Source organism: Impatiens glandulifera, chromosome 2, assembly GCF_907164915.1.
Source record: "Impatiens glandulifera chromosome 2, dImpGla2.1, whole genome shotgun sequence".
NCBI classification, from domain to species: Eukaryota; Viridiplantae; Streptophyta; class Magnoliopsida; order Ericales; family Balsaminaceae; genus Impatiens; species Impatiens glandulifera.
In genome coordinates, this window is record NC_061863.1 from 50,819,685 (window position 1) to 50,836,641 (window position 16,957).

The 16,957-nt window shown below is 32.0% G+C and overlaps 2 protein-coding genes across 2 annotated transcripts; one reads left to right on the forward strand and one right to left on the reverse strand.

The window, feature by feature from the left end:
* The first annotated feature begins 11,423 nt into the window (after positions 1–11,423).
* LOC124927772 (acyl-CoA hydrolase 2-like) lies at positions 11,424–14,799 on the forward strand. The gene is made up of 17 exons (XM_047468244.1): positions 11,424–11,439; positions 11,534–11,626; positions 11,730–11,797; positions 11,865–11,949; positions 12,123–12,166; positions 12,293–12,415; positions 12,539–12,616; positions 12,958–13,045; positions 13,146–13,258; positions 13,361–13,423; positions 13,514–13,569; positions 13,748–13,855; positions 13,948–14,004; positions 14,090–14,191; positions 14,267–14,315; positions 14,419–14,487; positions 14,563–14,799. Exons 1-17 carry the CDS (start codon positions 11,424–11,426, stop codon positions 14,644–14,646), a joined length of 1,296 nt encoding a protein of 431 aa, XP_047324200.1. The 3' UTR covers positions 14,647–14,799.
* A 257-nt stretch (positions 14,800–15,056) lies between these two features.
* Positions 15,057–16,417, reverse strand: LOC124926907. Its single transcript, XM_047467231.1, has 2 exons — positions 15,968–16,417; positions 15,057–15,498 (listed from the first exon to the last, which is right to left on the reverse strand). Exons 1-2 carry the CDS (start codon positions 16,239–16,241, stop codon positions 15,257–15,259), a joined length of 516 nt encoding a protein of 171 aa, XP_047323187.1. The 5' UTR covers positions 16,242–16,417; the 3' UTR covers positions 15,057–15,256.
* Between the last annotated feature and the right edge of the window lie 540 nt (positions 16,418–16,957).

A 16,957-nucleotide genomic window follows, 5' to 3' on the forward strand; every position in this document is an offset into this window, starting at 1 on the left:
AGTATAATTTACATTGTTGTCCCATTTTTTAATTTTTTTTTTTTTACTTTTACTGGACTTTAGCTATTGGCTCAGTAATGTGGACCACTGTCAGTAATTTGGACCACTGTAGGGCCACACCAATTAAGTGGAAATGCCCAAAAAAATTTTAAAAAAAAATTGCATTATTGTTTATGAAACCAACACAAGTTTGAAAGATAATTTTCTTTCACCTCAAACAACTATAAATGATGAAATTACAAGGTATTTTTGTTCTGTGCAAATAATAATTAAGGATAAAAGGACAAAAATGTAACTATAGATAGATGTTGATGAAAAAACCCTCAAATATAAGAAAAAATATCCAAAAAAATGAAAATTCGTACACAAATCAACACAACAAGACCCACAAAAATCATCTACATACATTAAAACAAAACACTTTTTAGAACAAAATATCATAATCAAACATAAAATAATTCAAATAAAAAATTGTACTTAAAAAATATATGATTCACATCCATAAAACCTTAAATTGAAGTAAAAGATCATTATTATATAAAAATGTGCTACCTTATTTAAAAGAAATAAAATATAATTTAAAAAACAAAAAAAACTTCAAATAGTGTTCCCCCTTAATAAGAGACATCGAATCATGTTTGCAATGTAACTCCTATAATAATAATACTTCTCAAATATTTTTCAACTTTCAAACATACTGTATATAACAAATTGTCTTAAAAAGTATGAAAAAGTATGAAGAGTTGACATATTAGTAAAATTTGAATATCAAATTAAAATATAAAACCATATGTAATATTTACACATTATTTTGTTACACCACCAATAACAGAGTCAACCTTAAATTTTGGGCTGCCCTAATTAGAGATGGTAATAATACCCGTATACCTCATAGATGTGGGTACCCGATAATTGAGTTAGAGTATTTTAAATTGGGTTCGGACAGAGGAGGGAGAGAGAAGGTACCTAATTGAATTTGGATTTGAGTTCGGGGATGGGTTGTATGCGAAACCCAAACACAAATCTCGAAACCTGTTTATATTAATTTTATAAATAAAATATATTTTTTTAATTAAGAAATAAGGTGTCTTTTCACATGCCTAATAATGACAAATATCATAATAAATACATAATTTATTTTGATCTTATCAACCCTCCACTCAACTTTATATATATAAAATAATAATAATAATAATAATGCTTACTTTCAAAGTGTTCGGATTGCCGGGTCGAGAGTTGTGATTAATTTTGATATTTATGTGAGAGTAAATGAATATTTGAGTCAGATTGTGGGTTGACCCGCCCATAAACTTAAAATGATTAAAAATAAAATTAAAAATGATATACATATGTTTTGAGTTTGCAACCTAACAAAATAAGTACAACCATTTAACCAACTATGCTAATAAAACTTTATATTTAAAATTCAACACCAAATTTGATTAACGTAAGACATTCTTAACAACAAAAGTTCAACTTACTAATATATATATTAATGCTTAATTTCAAAGTGTCCGAATTGTCGGGTCGATAACTTAAAATCTAATAAAACAAGTATAACAATTTAACCAACTAGGCTAATACGACTTAATTTATATTTTAATTTCAACACCAAATTTGATGAATGTGGAACATTTTTAATAGTATAAATATAAGTTCAACTTTGTAACTAACTAATCTATATATATAATAATGCTTAATTTCAAAGTATTCAGATTGTCGGGTCGAGAGTTGTGGTTAATTTAAATATATGTGTGAGAGTAAATTGATATTTGAGTCAAATTATGGGTTGACCCGTGCATAAATATAAAACGGTTAAAATAAAATAAAAAATGTTTTATGTATGTTTCAAACTTGTAACTTAACAAACAAGTACAACTTTTTAACAAACCCTTTAATTCATTCATATATATATATATATATATAATATTTAGGTCGAATTGTGGTTGACCCGTTCATAAACTTAAAACGATTAAAAATAAAATTAAAAATGCTATATGTATGTATTTAAAATAATAATAAAAAATCAACATTAATAGTATAATAATAATTCATTCATATATATATATAATAAACCTTAGTGAAAAAATTAATAAATTTGAAAAATAAAAATTAATTTTAAATATATTAAAATAATAAATATTTATTAAATATTAAAAAAATACAAATATCATATATATTAGTATTTTTTAATTGTTAGTCATATAAATTATATATGTATATACAAAATTATAAATATAAATGAACAATCTTAAGTGGTGTAGTGATTGAAGTGTTAATGCTACATGATGGAGACAATGTTTCAAATCCCGTTAGGCACAAATTTTAAACTATTAAAAAACATTAATGGTTAATATATGAGATAAAAATGTTGATTTATCGAAGTGAGGAGATGGTTGGAGGCAAATGATATTGATTAAAATTTGCGATAAAATTTGTGGGTGGGTAAATGACATTCACAAAATTAGAGGTCGATTGGGATGGATGGTTAAAATATGCGATGAAATTTGTGGTTAGGTAAATGACATTCACAATATGGAAGGAGATGGTTTGTCGTTTGTTGGTTTGACTAAAGTGAAAGTGTAAGGTCACAAGATTAGAGGACAATTGAGATGGATAAAAATATGGAATGAGATGGTTGGTTATTCGAAGTGAGTATGTCACACGATGAAAGGTCGACTAGGTCAATTGAGGTGTATAAAAATATGGAATGGGATGGTTGTCGAAGGGAGTATACCACATGGTGAAAGGTCGATTAAGGATTGGTGAGCCAAAGTGAGGATAAAAGAGATTGGTAATTATGTACCAAAGTGAAAGTTTAAGGTCACAATATGAGATGTCCGATTATGGTGGATAAATGTGAAATGAGATGGACTGGTCATTCGAAGTGAGGTTAAGTAAGTTGGATTGTTTATTATAAAATATATAAGGAGATGAATTGTTTAATCGAAATAAAATTAAAGTCTCGAAATGAGAAGTCGATTGAGATTAGTGGGATAAAAATATGGAATGAGACTGTTTTGGTTAATCGAAGTAAGTAAGGTATAAGAGGTCGATTGGAGGATTAATGGGTCAAAGTGAGGGTAAAAGAGATTGGTAACATTGGTGATGTTAGAGATGGTTGATTTGACCGTAGTGAAAGTATAAGGTCACATATGAGAGGTCGATTATTAGGGTGGATAAATGTGAAATAAGATGGATGGTTAGTCGAACTAAGGATAAAGAAGGTCGGATTGTATATTATAAAATATGTTAAGAGATGAGTTGTTTGACGAAGTGAAAGCAAGGTCTCGAGATGAGAGGTCGATCATGAATTGATGAATAAATGTGGAATGAGACGGTTAATTAGTCAAAGTGAAAGTAAGGTAACGAGATGAGAGGTCAATTGAGATGGATAAATGTGGAATGAGATGTATGGTTAGCCGAAGTGAAGATAAGAATGTCGGGTTGTATATTATATATGTGAGAAGATGCGTTGTGAAAACTATCACCCGAAGAATAAAAAACGGAAAAATAGAAATCGTAATGGTTGTAGAACAATAACATAAAAGTAAATAATAAATAGAATAACGACACAAGAGTTTACCCAGGTTCGGACTAACAATGTCTTACGTCCTACTTTCAGAGAATCGATTCAATAGAGTTATAATTACAAAGTCTAACTCTCTGTATGTTCTAAGTTTTAGTCTTACTATGCTCTACAACTCGTTTACAATGTAAATATATATAGTCTTTTAGAATTCATAATTAGGAAATAATCATTCTCTCTCTATATATTATATTAAATAATATATATATATATATATATTCTTTCCCTTTTAAAATATATCATTCTTTCTCCATATAATATAATATATATGGATTCTTTCCTTCTTTTGTACATAACATTTTTTGTACATAACATTGAGTCACACTAAATTGAACCTCAAAATCCTAGGTCCAATTCTATAAATCTCCACATTGCCTCTATGTTCATTATCAAACGAATGAGCCTCATCACTAAGAACATCTTAGAATCAATCATATTACTTCTCTAATTATGTTTCAAACTTTATGACGTGAATCAAGTTGTAACATTTTCAAAACTTGATTCCTGTCACCACATTCGTGGCCATATCTACGGGATTTTCATCCGTGTGAATCTTCTCCACAACTACTGCAAGTAATGCAAATGCTACCAAATCGGAGTAGCCAAATCTCTTCGGATCTCGGGTTGTCCTACGGACTATATCTCGTGCTAACTGATATGAGTTAAGGTTCTCTTTTAGATCCGTACCTTCCTCCTCTACCTGACCGTCTGTTTCATCCTCTTCATTAGCCTCCTCCATGTCTACCGAATCTTTAGTAATTCCTCCTAGAAACTCCACTTCAAATTCAGTCATCTCTTTAGCGACTTTACTAGCTTCGACTAACTGTGTTGCTCCATAATAGAACTCGGTTTCTTTAAAGACCACTTCACGGCTAATGATACACTTAGACGTTTCTTCGTCCTTGTAAAAGAGTTTCCAACCCTTTACTCCCTTAGGGTATCCAACCAACATACACTTCTTCGCTCTCGGACCAAGCTTTCCATCCTGTTGGTGCATGTAATCCACACACCCAAATACCTTCAGGTTGTCGAGTTTTGGAGGAGCGTCATTCCAAACTTCTTCTAGTGTCTTGCATTCCAATGTCGTCGATGGACAAAGATTGATAAAACAAGTCGTAGTGTTAACCGCCTCACCCCAAAACTGCTTCGGTAGACCAGCCTCAAACAACATACACTGGACACACTCAAGTAGCGTTCTGTTTATTCGCTCCGCCAAACCATTCTGTTACGGTGTTTGTCGGACGGTTTTGTGATGAACCATCCTTTCTTCCTTGATGAACTGATTGAACTCATCGCCTAGGTACTCCAACCCATTATCTGTTCAGAGCTTTTTAACATTTCTCGGTCTGAGTCTCTACCATTTTCTTCCACTCCTTAAATTTAACAAATGCCTCATCCTTGTGCTTCAAGATGTATACTCAAATCTTGCGCGAACAATCATCAATGAAGGTGATAAAATACCGACATCCACCTGGAGTTGCGGTCCTTGCTGCCCCCCACAAGTCTGAGTGAACATAACTGAGTGTCTTCTGAGTCACCTCAACTGATTGCCCAAACTTCACCATCGTAGCTTTACCGTATATGTAGTTCTCGCAAAACTCTAAATCATCAAGTTTCTCTTTGCCAAAATAGCCTCTTTTACTTAACTCCTTCAAACCCTTCCCACTCACATGCCCCAATCTTTTATGACATAGACTTGTGGACGATACATCTCGAGATTTTGCCACTACCGCCATATCACCAACCAAGGTGCTGTCTTGAAGGACGTAAAGACTTTTATCTCACAGACCCTTCATTATCACTAGCGACCACTTTGTGACTCTTAATATGTTTTTCTCGTCCTTCCATGCAAAACAAAGTTGGTCTAGTGAGACAAGAGATATTAAACAAAGTGTCGTACTTTCGTCAATACCTTCTCGATTCTATCATGCGTCTTCAAACGCACTGTTCCGATCCCCATCACCCTACAAGACTTGTTGTTACCTAACAAAACTTCGCCCAGCGAAGTCTTCTCATAGGTCTCGAACCAACTCTCGTTAGGTGTCATATGGAACGAACACCCAAATCCACAATCCAATGCGTATTGGACTGATTAGTGGAGATAATGAGAACATCCGCACTTTTGTACCCATTCTCGACCTCTTGAACAACTATCATTTCTCCACTCTTATTCCTATCGTTACTCAAATCTAGACAATCTCGCTTAAAGTGCCCCTCATTGTCACAATTGTAGCACTTAGTAGATTTCTTTCTGAGAGACTTCGAATGCCTCTTCTTCTTGCTTTTATTGTCTTTTTTCGTGATTCTCCCTCGAACCAAGAGTCCATCTCCACTCACATTGCTCGCTTCATTCTTCTTCTTTTGATCCTTCGATCTCAACACACTCATTACATCATCGAGAGTAAGCTCCTCCCTCCCATGCTCGAGTATGTCTACGAACATCTCATGCGACTTCAGTAAAAAATTCAAAAGCATTAGTGCTTTATCCTCATTCTTTTACTTCTCCCTGATGTTTTCTAAATCAAGGAGAATCTTGACATAATCGTCGAGATGCGTCTGTAAATCCTTCTCCTTAGTCATTCTAAACTTGAAGAATTTCTGCTTGATGTAGATCCGAGACGCCCGTGTCTTAGTCATATACAAAGATTCCAACTGAAGCCACACCTCTATTGTCACTAAGACTAAGAATCAAGGTGTTATAGGCCTTTTCCAACACCTCCATCTTTTTCTCTGCGTCCATCGAGGCTGGTAATTTCAATTCCCCCTCGATTGCTTTAATGACTCCCTTGTTGTCTAGGTGTGCCCTCATCTTCATCTTCCATAACCCAAAATCCTTTGTCCCGTCGAACTTCTCGATATCCACACTAGAAGTCAACCTCATCTCAAGTCAAGGAAATTAAACAGTGACCGCCTTAGACAAACCTCGTTCTAATATCAGTTTATTGTGAAAACTATTGCCCGAAGAATGAAAAAAGAAAAAATAGCAATCGTAGTGGATGTAGACAATAACGTAAAAACAAAGAATAAATAGAATAACGACACAATAATTTTATCCAGGTTCGGACCAACAATGTCCTACGTCTTGTTTTCGGAGAATCGATTCAATAGAGCTATAATTACAAATTATAACTCTCTGTATGTTCTAGGTTTTAGTCTCATCACCCTCTACAACTCATTTACAATGTAAATATATATAGGTTTTTAAAATTCATAATTAAGAAATAATCATTCTCTCTGTATATTATATTATATTATAATATATATATTCTTTCCCTTTTAGAATATATCATTTTCTCTCCATATAATATAATATATATATATATATATATATATATGAATTCTTTCCTTCTTTTTTACCTAACATTGAGACACACTAAATTGAGCTTCAAAACCCTAGGCCCAATTCCATAAGATGAGTTGTTTGATGAAGTAAAAGTAAGGTCTTTAAGAGAATAGATGTCAATTGTGACTGTGGATAAATATGGAATGAAATGATTTTTGATTAGTCGAAGTGAAGTCGATTGAGAAAGAAATTGATATTGGTGGTTAAAATATGCGAGAAAATTAGTTGGTTAAAATACGCGAAAAGATTTTTGAGATGCGAAGTCCAATTTAAATTGGTAGATAAATGTGAAATGAGATGTCTGGTTAGTCTGAGTGCTTTAAGGTCACAAGATGTGAGATCGATTGAGGATTGATGGGCCTAATATAAGGGTAGAAAAGAGATTGATAATGTTTGAGATTTTTTATTCGACCAAAGTGAAAGTGTAAGGTCACGAGATAAGATGTTAATTGGAAAAAAAAAATATGTGATGAAATATGTGAAAAAATGAGTTGTTTTTATCGAAGTGAATAAAATATGAAATGATAGTGTTCTATTTTTTATTTTAATATATTATTCGTGATTTATTAAGATTTTTAAACATTGAAATACATATTATTATAATTCTTTTTTTATATTTTTATCCCTATGAATCGCACGAGAATCTTCATATTTTTGTAATATTCCCAATCAGATTTTTTTATCTCTCTCATAAGTTATTAATCTTATAATCTTTACTTTTTTTAATAAAAAATCGTTATTTCTCTTTCTCTTATTTCATCTTAAAAAAACGTATTTATCTCTTCTCATTTTTTATCTTCAAAAATCTCTTTAACTTTTTTTTTAACATTCATTTTAAAGTTTTTCTTCAGTTATAGTAACAAGAAAATTGTTATTTCTTCACGATTTATTATCAAGTATGTTATGTCTTTTTTTTTCATCAACATTCTCAAAGTTATGTTTTTTTCTCTTAAATCTCTACAATCATATAAATATTTAATTGGATAATGGGTACCCGTCAGGGATCGGGTACCCGATAAATTGGGGATGGGGACGGATACTTCACTACCCGGCGGGTAGGGTACCCGTTGCCATCCCTAGCCTCAGCCGGGGTAAAAAAATATCGATATTTCTTTTGTTACTTTAGGTCTAGTTAAAAAAATTAATAAAACAAAATAGTTTTAGTGAATTTGAACTCATAACCAAATAAAATTTCTAAATTTTATCTTAAATTACTGAGCTACCACGTTTTGTTTTTAAAATTATAATATGTTTAACTAAATATCTTAGTATTTTAATAAATGGGTTGTCAGGGAGCAAGTTGTCCTATCCAATGTGCTTTTCGGGCTTATCTAGGCCCGACCGCTGGCCACTAATATTTAACCTGGTTGGTAATCTTTCTTAGAGATCAACTCAACATGAAAATGATTAGTAATAACATTCAATAACAAGTTAGAGTTGCTTAAATATTTCTTTTTGGCAACTTAAAAATAATAATTGTTTACTTTAGAAGTTCAAACAATCATATGATTGAATTATAATTGGATGTTTATCCACTACATATGTTGATATTATATATCATCAGTTCAAATTAATGCATATTTTGATTTAAAGATCATAACTTAACTTGTTCAGTATTTATAAAAATAGTAATAATAGGTTAATAAACGGTTAATTTTTAATATTTGTTAGTTAGTTTTATTAATTGTAATATATATATAATGATGCTTAAATTTCAAAGTGTTCGAATTATCGGATCGAAAACTGTATTAATTTAGATATATATGTGAGAATAAATGGATACTTGAGATTATGGATAGACTCAGAACTTAATTTGTTCCGGATTTGTAAAAATAGTAATAATAGTTTAATAAATTGTTAAATAAATTAAAACTGTTAATTAGTTTTAATACTTGTTTTTGTTGGTTTTATTAATTGTAACTATTATTAAAACTCCTATATAATTGAAGATCGTAATTGTTTGAACTATAACTTGAATAATACAGTTTCAGTTTACATCTAATTTAACATGTAAAATGTAACAAAGCACCAAAGTTAAGGATCTTGGAGAGTTTTTAGCTGCCTTTGTTGTCGGAGTGACGAAAAGCTTTATTTTATATTCTATTATTGTTAGAGAAAGAAGATTTGAGAGTAATTTTAACGAAGAGATCGTGGTCGACCACTAAATGCATGAGATGTTGCTAATGATACACAAACGATCGATGTTGAGGGAGGGTAAGGAGCCTAGATCGATTTGGATCCTTCTTGTGTGAACGTGGTGGCGATTTGGATCCTTCTTGTGTGAACTTGGTGGCTGTTCTTGAACAAATTGTGTTGAAGAATGATACTGTTGTAGTTCCTGTGGTGTCTTTATTCTTAGACCGAAAAATGTTCATTCCATTGTTTAATGAAGAAGTGGAACAAAAGTTATCTGCCCACTTATTCTCTTTCTGATGGGGAGAAGCCTGATGATTGAGATGAAGAAGAAGATGGCCAATGGACTACCCAACTATTCTTATTCCCGAGTACAATGGTTCATGGAAGCAGAAGGGAATCAAGAATGACCCAGATCTCTATTTTTTCCTTCAAGAAGGGCATGCAGCTTTCTCCTCGGCTGAAATGGCTCTGGACTCTGTTTAATTTCTTGAGACCATTATATTCTTTTTGAAGCCTTACTTAGTTGCTTCTTCAATTGCTCCTGAGAATCGTTGTTCTCCTTTAAGATTTGCTTTTGCAGTGCATGAACACGTCCTTTGGATACAGCAAGTTCTTGGACAGCTTTCTGAAAGCATAGAAAGGGAGAAAAGATATTTGAATATTGAGCTGCTCTTGTTTTATTCCAAGCTTTCAGTTTCCAGAATAAGTGCATAGGCAAGAAATGTCAAGAAAGAATCACAATTGCTAAAGAGGTTTGTAATACTATACCGAAAAGAATACTAAATTCACTTTTTTATTATGTTTACAAATCGACAAACCTTTTTTACACAACGATTACAAAGAATCTTACTCTACTGCTTGAAGAATATAAAAACTCATTTTGATTCCACAAAATCATCTTGCATCGACAAATATTTTTCGAAAGAAGTCAATTTAGCATTCTTTCCTTTTCTAACCCGACTAATTCAGGTTGGTTCACTGGTTAAGCTATCAATATAGACATCCCAAACTCCTCAACAGTATTTAAAAATATTTTATTAAAAACCAATTTGTAAATCATTTTTGTTATTAATATTATATTTTTTTTATCCTACCAAGTAGCATAGTAGTATGAGTCGGTTTAAAAAATCTAAATGTTACGAGTTCGATTATATTTAAAAATTTTAAATATAATGGGAGAATATGGATGCATGGGCATGGTGATAGTTCATCTTAATTAAAAATAAGATTTTACTTTTGTAAAATAGAAATATAAAATTGTTTAATTTATTATATTTTCAATAAATTAGAAAAATTAAATGGGTTCATTATTTATGTTTTTTTTATCTAATACGAATGTCATGTTTAAAAGATTCATTATTTATTTTTTAATTATATATGAATTATTTAAAAAATAAATAAATTAATATTAAATAAGAAAAGAGTTTTGACTAAAATAATTTTTTTTAAATTAAAATGATTCTACACTATTATTGTCCATCACTTTAATTAATATATTTTAATGAAAATTAAACTCTAAATTTTTATTCTTTTATACAAACTCTTATGTTTAAACTATTTTAATTAATTATTTATTTCACCATTTATTTAATAAGATCATATTAAATAACAAAGAAAATCACAAATTTAAATATTTCAGAATAAAATAACTACATAAATTCTAATTTTAAAATTTTATATCATAATTAATAATATAAGTAGGGCCCAGATTCCAGGAAGCCTATTTCAACTTTTATTCTTTTAATTCCTATAAACCATTTTTAATATTTTAATGTTAATTTATTTTAATAATAATAATAATTTATCTTAGTTAGTTAGAAACAAATTTTCAAGTGGACCTATGCTAATAAAGGTTGTTGTTACCCTAAAGTCAATATTAGTGGATCACCTAAAATTTTTAAAATACAAAGTTTAGTTGTATTTTCAATTTAGTTAATGATATAATTTTGACAATAAATTTCCTATTAATAGAATAGTTATTATGATTGAATTTAGCAAATAATTCAAATGAAAATATCTTATTTAATAGGTTAAATTTCCAAAACAAATTTTTATTATTATTTAAATTGGAGTCTATAAAGGTGATAATCATGATAAATTCTTAAAAAAGAATAAAAAAAAAGTTATTATGATTCTAATACGAGATATAGCTAATGAATATTATTGATTATATTGGTGCAAAATGATCTGATTTGATTAGATTTGATTTCTTAACTGATTGAAAAATAGATAGTTAACCGTCTTCGTCTTCGGCCAGCTCAGTCCATGCGAGATTGCGAGTCGACCTTCCTTTTGCCTTTCAATCTTAAACACGCCGGCGACGGCGACGGCGACGGAAGGAAACTGAATAATAGTATGGATATGGAAGAAGGTGAGTCACGGTGAACGGAAATTCCTTTTTTCTCTTAATGTTATCAATGCCTGCGCTTCATCTATCTGTCTCACTCTTTCTTCTCGGTTTGAAGTGATCGAGTTCCTAGATAACGTTCCTCTGCTTCAGACGCTACCGAGATCTTCTCTGCTTAAAATTGCGGAACACGTGAATGCTAAGCGTTTCGGTAAGTTAAAAAGTTGAATGTTGATGCGATCATTTGTTATTTCTGTTTTTTTGAATTGTTGGCGCTTGCTTAGATCAGTTGTTGTGGTATTAACATATTCTAGAAAAAGGAGATTATGTCGTTCGTGAAGGGGGAGCAGGGGACGGAATTTTCTTCATATGGGAGGGAGAAGTGAGTTATAATTTGTTTTTTATTCCGTGACATCTAGTTGAATGTTGACGGTTCTCTTCATTTACAGGCCGAAGTAACTGACTCGGTGAATCGTCGTATCGATAGCCGATCTGAGTACCAGTTGAAACGATTTGATTATTTTGGTAATGCTAGCTGCTGATTGACTTCATTTCAATGCATTTTAATCTGACTGTGTATGATTGCACAGAGAACTGATTGATTCCCCAAATCCTCAATGGATCAGTTGTTTTGCTTCTGATTATGCTTTGTTTATAAAAGAAGTTTAATAGTCATTGGCTAAAGTAGGTTACATACAATTTTGCAGGGCTTTCACCTTCTCAGCCAGCAGACATAATTGCATTATCAAAGGTTCAATAATCTTATTCTCATTACTTCTGCGTTTGATCAAATTCAGATTTTTGTAAACAAAAAGTACATTCAAATATATGATAAGAGAGAAGCAATTATGTGTTTTATTACTATGTTTGGTTACAGCTGACCTGCTTAATTTTGGCTCAAGAATATTGTGAACTCCTGAAGCCAAAGTCCATATGGAATGCAGATAGATGCGAGGGAACCGCACTTATAGAGAAGATATTGCACTTGAAACCATTGAATGTATGCAAGCATTTTTCTCTTCTCAACATATACCTGCATGCTGCTACATGTTATGTTCTTTTGGTATCTCTATTACATCAATCTTCCTCATGTTTTTCCTTTACTATTTATCTCTTTGTTCAGGACAACATCTTTCAGGGAATCACTGTGCCAGAAGCTCCAAGATATGGAAGGATTTTTGGAGGACAGATCATGGGACAGGTATTCAACTTACCAGAAAAAATAAAACTCATACACTTCAACATGTTAGTTTTAAGTGCTGTTGTTGAACTTTTAATAAATGAATTTAAGTTAAAATGAGTTCCAGCCTCCATTACAGTAGACTTCAACCTAATTTAAGGCTTACCTTGTTTTCTACTTCTCTTTATGTGAATTATCGTGAATTATGTAGTTGTTTTTCATGAGCATAAAAGCAAGAACAAATACTTACTTCTAAACATCAAGTCACTTGCTATAAAGGATGGGGGAGTGAATGACAATGCATGTCTAACCTGTTGAGTTTATTACTTCATCTTTGTGAGATTCTTCTTCATGACATGCAGGCTTTGGCAGCAGCAACAAAAACAGTTGACTGTCTCAAGCTTGTCCATAGCCTGCACGCCTACTTCCTTCTTGTTGGGGATGTTGATTGTAAGAATTTGATTTATTATGAAGTTAATAATATTTTCAATATCAAAAATACACTTTTAAAATCTCATTAAAAGCTTAAACAATTTAATTTCTTTATTAGTGCCAATTATGTATGAAGTTTATCAAGTTCGTGATGGAAAAAGTTTTGCCACCCGAAAGGTAGATGCAATACAGAAGGGAAACGTAATTTTCTCTTTGCTTGCTTCATTTCAGGTACGTTCATATTTCTTACTCCAAGCACTTGACTTGTTGTTATTGTAGTAAATGCTTCATCTGAATTACCTGTCTAATTTTATTGATTTGAATATCTGGTAGAAAGAGGAAAAGGGATTTGAGCACCAGGATGCAATAATGCCCACGGTGCCTGAACCTGAAACTGTAATCCCATTAGTAAATTGATTATTATTTTTGGGAAATGGTCATTCGATTAATGCTTTGGCATGTCTTTAACTTGATGTCCTTTTGCAGCTTCTATTGTTGGAAGAGCTGCGGCAGAGATATATAATTGACCCTAGATTTCCCATGTAAGAGTAAGACCATCTCTGTTTTTGTGCCAGCCTAAATTATGTTGCTTTAATATCAAAGCTAACTCACCTTCAATACAATTTTAGACGCTATTTTTTTCATTTGTTTCTTGAAATGAATATGAATTTGCAACGGTTACTTACATTGAAGGGACTTTAATTAGTTGTGTTGTAACAGTGCAAATAGAAACAAGGCAGCTCTGTTTGACTACATACCATGGCCAATGGACATAAAGATTTGTGAGCCCAAAGACAGAACAACAGATCAGACCAAAGGCCCTTCAATGTAAGCCATGCATTCATATTGCATACAACATTTCAATTATAAGTTTAAAAGAGAAATGGATTGTAACTGTAATAGAATTACATATACTGCAGCTTTAGATATTGGTTCAAATCAAAGGGGAAGCTTTCTGATGACCCAGCTTTACACATGTGAGGAATCTGATCTTTTACTTATTTTTGTAATTCCTAATCTCATGAATGTGTGATGGAATGGAAAGGGGATTTTAATTTGCAGGTGTGTGGTAGCCTATGCATCGGATATGATGCTTACTTCTGTGAGCACAATTCCTCATAAGAAGAAAGGTTTGACAATTACTCAAACCAGTCTGGATCACTCGTAAGCATCATCGTTCCATTGTCTTTTCTGTGTTTGTCGTTGATGTAATGATCTTAACTGTTAATGTGTTACCAGAATGTGGTTCCATAGGCAGTTTAGAGCGGATGAGTGGATATTATACTCGGTTAAGTCTAAAATTAACATTCTTAATTCTATACATCTTTTCTTCCTCTTTGGAAAACAAACTTCTTATAATCATGTTGCCTTCACTATATCTATTATTCCAGATGACAAGTCCCACTGCCATAAACGCACGCGGTTTATGTATTGGCCAAATGTTCAACAGAAAAGGGGAGGTACATAAACCTAATTGCCTTAAAAACTTGTTACTTTTGTGTATTCTCTATTCAATTAAATGTTTCTTCCTGCAGCTTATTGTTTCATTGATTCAAGAGGGCTTAATCAGACGGCCAACCATACCAAAAACCATCCGTTCCACGTCGTCAAAGCTTTAAAAATACTCAAAATGGCATTGCTGCTGCAAACGTATTGCTGCATGAATTAGATTGAATCTCATTTGTAGGCTATTTATTTCAATATTTTAGTAACTGCAAAAAATAATAATTCATTTGAACTGCATTTTATTTATAGAGTAAACTCATATGTTAGGGCATGACTCTGGCGAATATACCTTTTTTTGTGTGTGTGTGTTCATTGATTGGATTTTGAAAATATTGTGTCAAAACACATTGAGCCTATGTTATCACTATTTGTTTTTCTCTCCATTTTAAAATACAACTTTACACAAACAAAACTTATCTATCCACCACCATATTGAGTCTTTCTCATAACAAAACTCAAAAAATTCCAAAAATATAAATAAACATTTGTAACTGCAACTAAGATAAAAGCTATACAACAGAAATTGGAGTGAACAAGCATAACTATTCAGTAAGTCGTTGTTTAGACAACAACAAAGCGAGACATACATTGTGTTGTAAGAAAACAATCTCAAAAGCAACCTAGAAGAGACATACAATGCAGCAAATTGAATACAGACACCGGACAGACAAACATCATTGACTTAAAAGCAGCACATAAATTACATGTACAAGTCGAAAATTGTCAAGTAAAGCTAGCTCCCTCCGTCGTAGTCTTCTTCTTTCTAAATGCAGGATGAATGAAACCCAGCCTTGTTTCTTCTAACTTGTCTATTCTGGCCATACATTCTTTCATTCTTTTCATAACCACTGGCATGCTTGACAAATTTTTCGAGTTCTTCCTTTTAACCAGTTCTGCTTTCTCTAATATCTCTTTATCTTCTTCAACTAAACCCCCCTCCTCATTTCCCTCTTCGTTAGGTCCACCTGATTTACATTATAACATCGGTATATACCCACCACCAGCCATATACAAATTAGAAAACAATAACCAGAATTCTGTAACCTATGAATGAAGCAAATCACTGATGAACTAACAGTGTGATAACAAGTATAGAACTGCTTCAGTCAATTAGCAATCACTCTTATAATCATCATCATTAAGAGTAACATGATACATATCATAAAGAAGAAGTATCCAAGATAAATCAATAGCTAGGAAAGTAGTCTTTGGGGTAAGGATCCAAGATCATACAAAAAACATGATGATCAAAATTAAGTTTGAAAAGATCAAGAAGTAGTTAAATTTGAGTGATAAAGCAGATAAAAATGAAGATATGAAAGAGTTCCATGAACCCAATACTTAGTCCAAGTGGTTAGAGCCTTAGTCCTACTAAAAAGGGTTTAAGTGTCGAAATCTGAAGACATCAAGAAGACCTAAAGAGAGAACACATACCATGAGAGGAGGGTTCCGCCGCTGCTGATCTTTCGAGAAGAAGGTTTGGTGCCGGCATGAAGGGTCTCTGAGCAGACAGTGTGGACTCTAGAGCTCTCTTGAACTGTTCCGGCATTGTGGTCCGGTACTCGAGTATTCTCTGTGCCATTTCCTTCACCTCTGCTTCCAGATTCTCCAGCTCTTCTTCTTCTTGGTCTTCTTCTTCTTCCAGCTCGCTGTCTCCGGTGTGTGCAATTGTGGAGATTAGGGTTTGGGGTAGGAGTTGATTGGACATTAGGGTTTATCTTCTTCCAAGTTGATTTCTGGGTTCACTTCAGAAAGCTAAATCTCTGATGTTCTCAAGCGAAGGACGAATTCGAACTCTGTTTAGATCCCCGATGAATACACGTATCCGTTACACACACGAAGAGAGAGAAGAGAGAGGAGGAGGAGCAAGCGAGATTAACTTATTTGAACTTCAGCTAATTTACTTCCCAAAAGAAGAAGAAAGGCTGTAAATATTTTTTTTTTTGCCAAATGAAAAGAAAAAAGATTTCATCAAGCTTAATGAAACTATTATACAAAATATAAATAAATTAAAATTTAATATTTTGTGACAAATATAATCACATTTCATAATTGGCAAAATAAATAGTGAATGTCTGTTTATATTTAATATAAAATATATTAATGAAATAAATAAAAAAAAAAACAAGTAAAAATTTGATGAAAATATGAACAGTGAATGACAAAAACATTTTTTTTATCATAAAACTTATTTATATCATGTTATAGTTTTTTTTCTTATTTAAAATTCATTTTCCAAAAAAAAATTTGTTCTAAGTTTTTGTCATTTTAAAAAATCTTACTTAATACAACATCTTGTTTTTTTTATTCATTTACATATTTAAAAGAATAATATACCATAAATATAAACCAATAATATTATTTGTTAAATAATTTTGTGTGCTGTAACCTCAGGAATCACTCCCGTAGTCAAGTGTCGTCCAA